Source organism: Panthera onca, chromosome B3 (genome assembly GCF_046562875.1).
Source record: "Panthera onca isolate mPanOnc1 chromosome B3, mPanOnc1 haplotype 2, whole genome shotgun sequence".
Taxonomy (NCBI): Eukaryota; Metazoa; Chordata; class Mammalia; order Carnivora; family Felidae; genus Panthera; species Panthera onca.
This window is the reverse complement of record NC_138344.1, coordinates 49,956,471-49,969,587: the sequence shown is the minus strand read 5'-3', so window position 1 is coordinate 49,969,587 and position 13,117 is coordinate 49,956,471. Positions and strand designations below refer to the sequence as shown.

Below are 13,117 nucleotides of genomic sequence, written 5' to 3'. Positions count from 1 at the left end.
CATGCGAGGTGAGAATGGTTTCCACATTTTAAATGGCTTTTAAATATCAAAAGAATACTATTATTTTGCGACACATGAAAATTATATGAAATTCAAATTTCACTGTCCAAAAAACCAAAATTTTGCTGGAGAACAGCCATGCCCATTTGTTTGTATATTGTTTCTGGGAGCACTGTGCTACAGTGGCAGAGTTTAATAGCTGAAAAGAGTTACTACCTGGTTCTTTAGAGGCAGTTTCCTGACCCCTGGTCTAGAGTTACTTTTTTTTTTAAGTTTATTTATTTTGTGAAAGAGAGAGCATGCACAAGAGAGAGCATGTGTGAGCAGGGGAGGGGCACAGAAAGAGGGAGAGAGAGAATCCCAAGCAGGCTCCATGAGGCCCAGCTGGGGCTCCACCTCATGACCATGAGATCATGACTCACGGGGAAATCCAGAGTCAGATGCTTAACCAACTGAGCCACCCAGGCACCCCTAGAATTATTCTTATCAACTAATTAAACCTAAGTTTTTGCTAACTGGTAACAGTATTGTGATTGATTTGGCCCGCTACTAAATACAAGGCATGTGTAGACATTACCTAATGTGAAGAACAGAGTATCATGGAGGCTTCAGATGTTGTGGCATGCCCCTCAGGAGAATCATTTTTTAATCACCCAGTCTTTTGTTACTCCTCAAATCACACCGTGCAGGAAATAGGCCTCCTCAGATCTTGCAAATGCGGTCTCACTATAGTTAAATAGAATTATAATAAATACAATTAAATTTCAAGCTGCTCTTCTGTTTAAAGAATCTCTATGAAGATGTAATCAGTAGCACACTTTTAATTTCATATCATCTGATATTGTCTGGGATTTAGCGACAACAAGCCTGGCAGTTTTCTCCACAGTTTTCTGTGTTCCTCGAATGTAAATTTTCCAGCTGGGCACTGAAGACTGAGGTAGGAAGACCACACATGTGATCTGTGTCAGTCAGAATTCTGTTTGGCTGCATGAAATACAATTTTTTTTTTTTCTCCGTAGATCCCAAGTCCAGAAGTAATAAGGAATTCAGGATGAGGGTAGCTGTTCAGGATTGTAATTTTTTGAAAGGGTGGGCAGACAGGGCTAAGGTAAGGTATGGGGGCGTCCTGCTCCACCACACCTAATTGCTTGTTTAGCTTTTTATCTGAAGGTAACATGACTGTTTTACCTTCACGTGTCTAGTCTGAGTTTCAGGTGGAAGAAAGGAGAGGGACACAGGGCAGATGGAGAAAAGCCTGACAAGGAGTTACATAGTGAACACTAATACAACAACAGTGCCTGGCAAGCATTCTTTTAGAGTCTTTCCAAATAATAATTCATGGTAATGTGCTAACTGGGTTCATCCCCTTTAATAAACTATATATATCTCATTAGCCAAAATCATACTGCATGACCATTCCTGTAGGAAAAGAGGTCATGAAGTTAGGTATTTCAGAATGGCCACATTTTAATTACAAGGTTCTAGTAGTAAGGAAGAATGGAAATGGATATCAAGCACACAACCAGAACAGTCACTACCAGTGTATATAACAGGGCTAGTGACTCGGGCATTAATGTGACTTACTAGGGTCATGTCAGCTGTCTTGATGATTTATACCAATCACAGAGGTAGATAAAGCATCTTAAGACATGACGTGAGCACATTAACTTTTACAGTTATTGAATGGTTAACTTTACTGTGGCCTAAACTGATGATGGTAGTCGTTCTTAGGGTTTTCTCTTTTGATTGAGAGCTACTGACCCACGTGTTTGGGGGATGAGGGTTAATAAAAAGACAATATAGTTCACCTCTTTCCCTGGGAAAGTCTGAGGGAAAGTGGGAAAGGAAAATCTAAGACCTTTAACTCATCAGCAGTTTTCAGTAGCTTTACTGAAGAGTCTTCTGCCTAATAAGATGGCAAGCATCTTGAAGGCAAGTTTCATTTCTTAGGCTCTTTCATTGTCTCCGCAAGGGGTTAACACAGAAAATAATATCAAGTTTGATTGTCTGACATATGAACCAGATAAAAGTAGTTTATTCAGAAAATTGGAGTTTCAACTTAGGAACAGTTCATCAACTTCTGTTAATAGCTCACTTCATCAAAATCACTGACTTCAAAGAATGAGTTATAACCCCATAAATCTACCTTTTATGTGAAAGTGTTAGGAAGTTTCTGCTTCGGCCAGTATCTTCCAAAGTACACTTTGTTATTTACAGAATACTCATGTAGGCAGAGACCTTTGCTCTTACTTCCACTCTCTTATTTCTTTTTATTTTTGATTAAAATCTGAGACTCAGAATGGGGGATCATCTACCTATAAACTTTGTGTGACTTTGATGTTTTTATTTTATCTAATTTATTTACTTTATTTAATCAACATAACTTCATCTTTAGACTTATAAGGAAACTCATTATTTTCAGATCCTATGAAGAGGTCAGTCCAACACTGAGATAGCCTCAGAGGGAAGTATTAGTTTTTTGTTTGTGTTTTGTTTTGTTTTGTTTTTTTGCTTAATGTTTTATATATATGTTTTTTTAAATACTAAATCATAAACATACTGGAAAGGCAATCAGTACTTTCAGATTATGAAGTCTATACTTGTTACCAAAAAGAAAGTGCTTTTTGAAATTGTTCTTGATGAGAACAATAGCTATTCCCGCTTCCACAGGTAGGAGAAATTTCAAAATAATAATTTATTTCTGAGGAGGTACAGTGGTGTGTGGGGTAGTTGATGTTTTATCTTGCTGACTCATATTGTTGTGAATTAGTACAGTGGTGATTCAGTTCTCTGGACTCTTTCCCCTGAAAGCAACTTTTTGGATACTTTCTTATTCATCACAGAGAGTCTGTGTGGCTTATTGGCAAGAGATTGGTTCTGTTGTGAAAGCTATCTGCATTTGAATCACTGTTTTGTCACATACTAGCTCTATCACCTTAGATAAATTTTTTATATCTTTGAACCTTCCTTTCTGTAAAATGAGGAAAATAACTCCTAGAGTTGTTTTGAGGGTTACTTTTAGAATGACCATTTACTTCTGTTCTCCTATTTTGTTTTTGCTCTGTACAGAGGGAAAAATTCATAAAACTATTGGATCAGTTGCATAACTCTTTAAGGATTGACCTGTCAAAGTATAGGGTATGTACAAAATTATTTTCCTGAAGGTAAGATACCATGTTTGACTGAGATGCTTTCTTGTCATATTATAAAAAATCATCCACTGTGTAATGGAAAAGTAAAAATACTGATCTTGGGATCTCAGGTTCTATCACACTGGAAAAGTCCAGTCAGTAAGCAAGCAGATGTCCCTCGTTCAGAGACCTTGCCCCACACAAGCCTATACTAATAAAGTGTGTGTGTGTGTGTGTGTGTTTAATTTTACAATTATTTTAATAACTTTCAGACTGAGAGGCAATCAGCTAATTCTTGAGGTAAACATGTGGCATAGACCTCATCTTGAAAGCTCACCCCTTGTTGCTGAGATATCCTGCTGATAGTTCCTCAGCTTTTAAGATTCTTACTTGGACTCACCGCTTAATTCACTCTTTCTAGATCACTATAATATGCTTTTTGAAGTTGTCCAAAGTTTTTGTCAACTATTCTATACTTCACCTCCAGGTGAAACATACAAATACATACACACACAAATGTATTCATGTATTTTTGGGTGTAAATATATATATTATTTTAATTATAAAGATCTTAGATACAAAATATTCAGTTATAAATTATATTTCTAGAAAAAATTTGTAGCAATAACTCTTGCATTCTTTATTTAATAATTTATTCTAAACATCATACCTATAAATATGTGTATCTCCTACATTCATGTTTTAATTCATTTTTGATGGATCTCTTAATTGTATATTTCTGGAAATTATACCACATTTTGTCAAATTCAACCTTCCTGTTGGAACTGGGGCCAACACTGTTAGAAGATAACTGCTATTAATTAGGCAATAAAAAAAAGATAATTGGGGGCAAAGGGGCCTTGAGGCCACATTATTTGTCATCATTTTGACACCTTAACTCTGCTGAAGTTCATGAATATCTAAAGGTTACATGTGGTTTTTCAGGTCACTCTTTAAAAAGCCAATCTGAAAGCATGGTAAATGAGAAATTCCTCAATGTTACAATGTTAAAATCTTATATCAAACATTTTCATGATCACACCTTTCCTTTACTTCAAAGTTCTGAACTTCTTTATTTTTATATGACATTTCACCCAACATCACTAACAAACTTTTTGTTGAAATCCACAGTACTTGAGGGAGAGACTTGGCAGTGCAGTCTTACTCTTTTTTTTTAACTTTTAAAAGTTTCTTTGTGACTAAAAGTAAATGTAGCATATGTAAAAGTTCCCAAGGGTATTTTTGGAAAAAATTACTCATCTTGAGAAAGTTATTAAAAATATTTCCAACTACATGCTGTCCACTCCACTTTTAGTAGCAAAATTATTATAGCAACAAAGACGAATAATAACGCTGCATGAATTGTATAATTATATATACATAATATATAATAAAAATTATATTTTTATTGCAATGTGGAAATAGAAGCATATGGCTTTGTAAGACTAGCAGTATTTCCATATTGTTTACTTTTTGTAATATTTTGTGATAAAATAGTTTGGGAATACTCTAGGGATATTTTTATAATTTTACACAGTTCATTCCCCATTTCCTTTACCAGAAAGCTAGTTTTAATTTGTTTTCCCACTCTGAAAATTTACCCATTTTCTGTTTATTAATTAACCAGGAAAACTTCCCAGCCAGCAATGCTGAACGACTGCAAGACCTGAAATCAACTGTTGACCTACTAACAAGTATCACCTTCTTCAGGATGAAGGTACCTCATCTTACCTGTCACCATCTTGTTGTGACATACCACATTTATTCCCTGCTAAAGTCTGGCTTTTACTCCTCTCTTGACCAGTGCGGTCCAACCCTTGCAGTTACGCCATGATGCCTTTTCCTTTGCTAAGTGAATCCTCCAGTATGAGGTCTGTTGAAAAAGAATTATCCTAGACACCTAAAATATTCTGATACATTCGGCTTAAATTTAGTTTTAAATTAAATCCATCTTAAATACGGCTCTTACTAAAAAAGAAATCTCTAAGAATGCTAAATGGAAATGAGTTACTTCTTACTTTAGTTTTAACTCCCATGGCTTGCTAACCTTTTCATCCCAACAGAGTAGCTGATTCTTTTAAGTTTGCCCCAATTGTGACAACTTCCACTTTCAGCCCTGGAAATGTCTACATAGGGATATATTTGATTGTTGAATCCTTTTGTATAGTTAACTATCTACAAAACTATGCAGGCATTTCTTTTTAGGTAGATCTCTGCTTTAACATCAAGTTCTTTGCACTCATAATTGGGCTATCAAGACTATTCATGTCAAGTGTTTCCTAAAACTATTTGTCAGGCTATGGGCTAAAAAATTTTGCTCTCTGAAAGAGTTTTATGATGTTTATTCAGAAAATTCCTCTACAGAAAAAAACAAAACGATTTTCAGTTGCTCATGATTGTTTTCACTAGAAGCACTAAAAATGGTACTATATGAGAGACAGAAAACAAAACCATGCCATATCAGCAGTCATTTAGAGTTTTTCAAGTCCAAAGAAAATTCATTTGGCTTCAAATCACAGTGTAATTGGGTGACTGGGATAAATAGAATTTATATCCATTCTTATCCTCTGGCAGCAGCTGTTGGAACAGTGTATATAGGAAAGGATAGTGAGCTTCCAACCAGGCTTACGAGGAAAAGTTACTTTATTGACAGGTGATGGCTGCCATTAACACTGAGGCAGGGGGGACATGGGAGTGAGGGTAGGGGGTGCCTGCACAAGTGCTACATAGCTGCCATTTCTCAGTCACCAGCCTTGATGTGTTTAGAAACAAAATCTCAAACTTCCAGCACCTCCTCCTCCATCCTCACTACCAGCCGATGACCTTGCTTCACACTGCACTGAAAAAAATGGGAGCAAATGCGGGAGAGCTTCCTCAAGCTCAGACCACATGCTCCTCCCACCCACCCCATCTATCTACTTACGGGCATCTGTGTCCATATACTCTTCCTTCCTTTATTACTATTGATTAGCTGTCTCTTCTCCTAGAAAAGGCCATCTCTTCCAGCTGTGCAATTGATTTCATGCCCTTCTGAACACTAAAGCCTTGGTGCTGCAGTGGCTCCTACTCTCCTTAAAGATGGACTCCACTTTTTTCTCCATCTACAACACCCGAATTCCCCCTGTCCTTTAATACCAAAACACCTTAGAATCAGCCTCGTTATGTTTTATTGCCCATCTCTATTCTTTCAGCATCTTTTGAACAAATTTCCTCCTCCCATTTTCTTTTTTTCTCATTACACGCAGTCAAATTCATTCCTCTGGTGTACAGATCTATTCTTTTTGACAAACGTGTAGTCGTATCACCACCACGGCAATTAACCAATGAAACGGTCCCATAATCCTCCAGAATTCCCTCGGGCTGCTTTTTAATACTCACTGCCTCTCCCACCCCTTGGCAACTACCTATCCATTGCTGTTTCCTTATAGGCTTACCTTTTCCAGAATGTCCTGTGAATGAAATAATACGCTATATAGCATGACACATTGGCTGTTCATCCATCTTGTTGAGTGTTATCAACAGTTCATTCCTTTTTATTGAGTAGCCATTCTTGGTTATGCAGGTAGCCATTCTGAGTAGCCATTTACTGAGTAGCCATTCTTGGTTATGCATGTACTACAGGCATTTGGGTTGTTTCCAGTTTGGGTTGTTAATAAAACTGTTAAAAAAAATTTATGTAGAAATTATTAGTGTAAACATAAGCTTTCACTTTCCTTGGAGTGAGGTTCCTGGGTTTGCCTTCTTAGCAGCTATGTTTGAGAATCCTAATTGCGCTATATCTTGTGGTAAAGCTCTTGGTATTTTCCGTGGTTTTAAATATTACTATTTTGTTAGCCATTCTAATAGGAGTGAAACTGTATCATATTACATCTTAATTTTATTTATTATTGATAATGTTGGTCATCATTTCTTGGGCTGATTTCTTATCTGAATTTTTCTTTTAGGAACAATCTTTTGAAATATTTGCCCATTTTTTATTAGTTTGTTTTGTTTTGTTTTAGTATCAAGAGTTCTTTGGGACCCTTGGCGGGCTCAGGTGGAAGAGTATGTGGCTGTTGATTTCGGGGTCATGAGCTCCAGCTCCAATTTAGGCAAAGAGATTACTAAAAATAAATTTTAAAAACTTAAGGGAAAAAAAAGAGTTCTTTATATAGTCTAGATACAAGTCTTTTGTCAGGTGGTTTATTTGCTAGGAGTTTCTCCCTGTCTGTACTTTATCTTTTCATTCTCTAACAGTACCTTTTGTACAGCAAAAGGGTTTAATTTGGATGAAGTCTACTTTAGCAATTTTTGATTTATAGATAGTGCTCTGGGCTAAACCAAGGTCACAAAGAGATTTTCCTGTTTCTTCTAAAAGTTTTATTTTATCTTGTATGTTTAGTCCTGTGTTTTATTTTGAAAGTTTTGTTGTTGTTGTTGTTGTTTTTAATGGTATGAGGTATGGGTCAAAGATAACTTTTTTTTTCTGCATACTACATGTTCGATCATTCTAACACCATTATCCAGGGTTAATTTTTGGACTTCTTCTCTTTTGTATCCATACTCATCTAGTCCTGTTCCTTTGAATTCTTATTTAAGCTAATAATTTCTAAATTTGTATCTCTAGCCTCAGGCATCTCCATGAGTCCAGACTCATACGCAAATGTCTACTTCCATGCATAACAACCTTCTCAATCTTAACCTGCCTGAAACCGAGCTCTTCATCACCTGTGTACAGCTTTATTTGTCTAGTTAACCTACCTTCATTGTATCAGTTATCCACGCTAGAACCATGGGGTCCTAACTCCTCTCTTTCTCTCACACTAATTATCCAATCATTGAGCAGATCCTGTTAGCTCTTCCTTCCCAAATTAAACAGCTCCTAGCTTAACACCATAGTCCAAGCACTATATTGACTAAATTACTATAGTGTTCTCATCCCTGGTCTTTCTACATTTTCCATAGCCTACCTTAAAGCAGCCTAAGGGAGTTGTTTGTTTGTTTGTTTGTTGTGTTCATTCATTCATTCTTTTTTCTTAAGCCATTTATTTTTTTTTTTTTTATTTTTTTTATTTTTTAATATATGAAATTTACTGTCAAATTGGTTTCCATACAACACCCAGTGCTCATCCCAAAAGGTGCCCTCCTCAATACCCATCACCCACCCTGCCCTCCCTCCCACCCCCCATCAACCCTCAGTTTGTTCTCAGTTTTTAACAGTCTCTTATGTTCTTAAGCCATTTAAATGACAGTTGAGTTACATCACTTTGCCCTTCTGCTGAAAGAGTCTGATTCCTTCCCACCTTACTCAAAGTTAAGGTTCTTAAAATAATCTGTACATAGATTTTTCCCCTGGCTCCATCCTTTTACTTCTCTGAATTCACCTAGTGTTGCATCCTCTTTGTTAGTTCTATTCTGCTGAAACGTTTTCTATCTCCTCTGCTTTATTTTACTTTTCAATGTGCACCATCATGGAATATATTTTACTGATTTCTTTTATTATCTGCTAGAATTTAGCTCCATGAGGAAAGGGATTTTTCTTCCTTTGTTCACTGGGATATCCTATTGTCGTGCACACAGTAGGTGATAAATGTTGAATGATTGAAAAGAATGAATGGATGAATAATGTTGTGATTGGTCCTCTATGTGTTTCTATTTGAATATTTACAACTATGCTCATTTTCACTGCATTGTCATATGAGAAAATTAAACATTTACACTAAAATGGTTTTAAAGGTTTTAAAATAAACCTTTTTTCCTGAATGTAGAAATATCAACTAAAAACATTTATTGAAGATTATTTGAGTTGTTGATACTGGATTACAATGTTATATTTTTTGACTTTAAGAAAATAATTTGTCTCTCAGGTTCTGGAGCTGCAAAGTCCCCCAAAGGCCAGCATGGTGGTGAAGGACTGTGTTAGGGCATGCCTGGATTCTACATACAAGTATATTTTTGACAATTGCCATGAACTCTATTCCCAACTAATTGATCCGGTAAGAAAAGATGTATGTCTCCTTTGTTTCTAATGTCTGTTTCTATATGTTTAGAATGACACTAAATGAGAATATATGTTCAATTAATTTCACATTAACTGTGGGTTTTGAGAATTCTTAATCTTTTCTTCACATATGAACATCACTTTCATTTACATGAAATAATTCGCTCCTTAAAACAACCTTATGTAATAAAGGTAGATACTATGTTTTAGGCTTTTCAGATGAGGAATCAGTTTCACAACAATTAAGTGATTTGCTCAAGGTCACGCAGTGGTCAAGTGGCAGATTTGGGACTAGAATTTAGGATTCCAACTCACCTCTTATGTTCTTCCTCTAACACATAACTTCCTCCCTTATCACTTTACCTAATAAATGTGATAGATGGGGAAACATATAACAGGACGGTAAAATCATCCTATATGTAAATTAACTATTAAGGAATATTTCAAAAATACAAAAGAAAATATAGAAAGCAAACCAAACATATATACACTTACCACCTAGATGACCAAATGTTAACATTTAGTAATATTTGCTCTGTTCTTTATTGTCTAAAGGCATTAAATGAATATTACACCTGCAGAAAGCAGCATTTCCCTTTGTGCTTTTTCCAAAGTGAATTCTCCTCCCTTTCTCTTCCTTCAGAGATAAACACTAATAGTAGACAGTTTGAGCATATTTTCACATATGCTCAATGAACACTTCAGTTTTATTATCTGTGAATTAGCTATTGATCCTCTGTTGATTTTTCTGTGGGCTTGTCTTTTACTTATTAATTTGTAAAAAAAAATTCTAAAATATATTCTGGATACTAATCCTTTGTTGGTTATGTGATTTAATATATATTACTTCCCTCTTTATATGTGATGTATCTTTTTGTTGTGTTGAAGTTTTCCTCATACTAGGCATCATGCATACTATGATTTATGCATTGCTATCACTTCTATAAAACTGGTGTTTGGAGATGACTTTTTAATATGTATCTACTGTCCACTTTCCTCAAGAAAGTAGGCACTCCACTAGATACTGGTAATTGTGCAATCACTCTGGACCTTCTTGGTTACTTGAGTGGGGCAAATTCTAGATAATTATATTGAATGAGAAAAGTGGGACTCTTTCATTTTAGGTTTCAGGCTGAGCTTCTTATAGTATTAAAACTTTCTGGTGTCCTTAGCCTAGTAGGAGAAAAAAATTAAAGCTGGACTTTGTCGTTGTGTAAGAAAATAATGTATAACCACATAATTGTTCATAACTTTATTATTCCTGCTAGATGTGTTCTAGTTTAAAAACTTAGTTCTCTGGGATTTTTAAAGATTAAATTGTCTCTCACTATGTTTTTCCATTGGGTGGCTTTCTCATAGCTTCTCTTTGTCTATTTTCTACCATCTTCCTCCCATAAGGCCCTTCCATACTTTTACATTTTCAACTTCATTGTATTTATTTTAACTAAAAGGTAAAATTGAAACTTTTTGTTACACCAGGTATGTTATCCATACATAACTTCATAATCAATTTACCAAACCTCCCAGCTTCAATTTCGTATTCCTTGAAACTTCATACACACTATCCCCTCTCATGATCCCTAAATTCTATTATTTTCATGAATTGTCCATCCTCTTTCATATCCATGCATTTATGTATCCTGTTCTATTTGTCTATAATGTTTTTCCCCTCTTTCCTGCCTTCATCAAAATTGAACTTAAATATGACATACTATTCTACTAATTTATACCCAGTGGATGAACCATATCACCAAAATGTCTTATTTAGTGTCTTTCTACTTACTATATTACTAATAATAATAATTCACAAATAGCATAAACAGTTTTATTTTCCTAAGAGATATAGAGATATGGGCGGTTCCCATAAAGCAAACATGCTCCTAACAAATAGTAAATGAAGTGTCACCTCAAGATGAATCTAACATGGCTTAATATTTGCTAACCTGGCTTTAAAAACAAAGACATTTACATAGTTCGCCAACTGTCTAGTTATTCTTTTTAGTGAAAAGATCTATATAGATAAAATTTATGAGAAATCTTATCAATGTAGAGAATGTAAGAAATGTAAGAAATGTAAGAAATGTAAGAAATCTTATCAATGTAGAGAAGTAGAAAATTTGGAGCTATGTTTTCCATCAAAGAAAAAGACTTTTCCATAAACATTGTTATCATTTGAAATTCTAAAGGAAGTACCTATTGGATCTGAGTAATTTAGAAAAATAATATTCTCTAGAGCCCTTCTGAAGCCATCTTGGAAAAGTTTTAATGATTAAGGTTTATCTCCCCTTAGTTGATTGGAACGGTCTTCTCCCGTGAGCTCAAGACCTTTTTTTCTCATACCACACATCTAAATTGTCCTAAAATTCTGATGACTTTATCTTCAAAACTAAATACCTTATCTTCACAGTATTTCCAGAATCTGACCACTTTTTTTTAATGTTTACTTACTTTTTGGAGAGAGAGAAAAAGAGCTTGAGCGGGGGAGGGACAGAGAGAGAGAGACAGACAGACAGACACAGAATGTGAAGCAGGCTCCAGGCTCTGCACTGTCAGCACAGAGCCAGATGGGGGGCTCGAACCCATGAATCATGAGATCATGACATGAGCTGAAGTTGGACACTTAACTGAGCCACACAGGAGCCCTGAGTCTGACCACTTTTACCAGCTCCATCCTTCCATCCTGATCTGAGCCACCATCATTGCTCATTTGCATTACTATATAAGTTCCTAATAGAGAACAGTGGTTGCATCCTACCATCCTCTATTCTCAATAAAACAGTAAGAATGATTGTTTTAAAAAGGAAATCAGACCATGTCCTTCTGTTGCACACAATGTTATAAAGTCCCTTCATTTCAGTCTAATTTGAAGTCCTTAAAATTGCCTATAAGGCATAGATCTGGCTCATATTACACCTTCCACCCCACTTACTCTGTCCTGCACACATACAATTGTGTAAGTGGAGAGTCAAATAAGGGTTTACCCACAAGAACAGGGTTGAGCCCCCTGATACTTACGTGAGTGCATAGATCATAGTAGGTGCTCAGAAAAGCATTTGAGTGAATTGAATAAGTGAATAAACAATATTTTTTCTCAAACCAAATGATGATAATTTATAGGTATATTTGGCCTACTATAAACAGGAGTGAAAGGAGTGCTCTATTCTGTGGTAGACACTCAAGTGCTTGCCTAAAGCCTCTTGGAGTTGTATTGGGTCATGCCACAGGGTCCTGAATGATGAGATAGGGGAGAAATTGATGAACACCCCATCCGGTCCCAACACTTAAAAATACCTTGCAGTATTCTCCAGCCCTCTCTTCTGTGCTGCAGTAACCTTGATATACACCCATTCTAAATGGTATAGCTATCAGGTGGAGGAGGGCTATCCAGCCAGCTTCAGACTTTGGATATTTAATAAATAATCATTTACTACATTAACTCATTGAGATTTGGAGATTTATTTGTTGCCACAGCATAACTTGGCTTATTTTGACTAACATACCTTCATATCAGATTCCATCCTGCCACCCAAACTATTTAAAATACATCTGTGTTTATGTGACTCCTATCTATAACTCTATACTCCCCATTCACTTATGGGATTAAGTCTGAACACTGCCGTTATCCAAAGGCCCTCCAAGATCTAAGCTCTATCTTTCCTTATTTTAACCTCATTTCTATTTTGCATTCTGTGATTCAACACACTAAAGTCCATGATGACTTTGTCTGCATTTTTTTTCCTGTTTGGAGTTGTTTTACCTCCTCAAACCCCCTTCATGACTAACTCTAGCTCATCTGGCCATTTCTTCAGAAAGCTTTTAGGATCTCTCCTACCTATATTAGGTATTCCTGCTCTCTGCTCTTATAATACCATGACATGTTATCACCAGTGCACTTATTATGCTGAATTTATTAAGCACAGAATAATGTAATACCTGTTTGGCCTGTCTTTCCGATTAGGCTGCAATGTAGCCCCAGTGTTCAATGCTGTGCCTGACAAAGAGTAGG

General features: G+C 35.9%; 1 protein-coding gene across 3 annotated transcripts in view; it reads left to right on the top strand.

The window, feature by feature from the left end:
- The window catches only part of UNC13C (unc-13 homolog C), a 612,857-nt gene that overhangs the window by 338,864 nt on the left and 260,876 nt on the right, over positions 1–13,117 (top strand). For all 3 annotated transcript variants that reach the window (XM_060618476.3, XM_060618475.3, XM_060618477.3), the window contains exons 18-20: positions 3,070–3,138; positions 4,759–4,848; positions 8,978–9,106. In XM_060618476.3, coding sequence (XP_060474459.1) covers positions 3,070–3,138; positions 4,759–4,848; positions 8,978–9,106 — 288 coding nt within the window. The remainder of the gene's footprint in view (positions 1–3,069; positions 3,139–4,758; positions 4,849–8,977; positions 9,107–13,117) is intronic.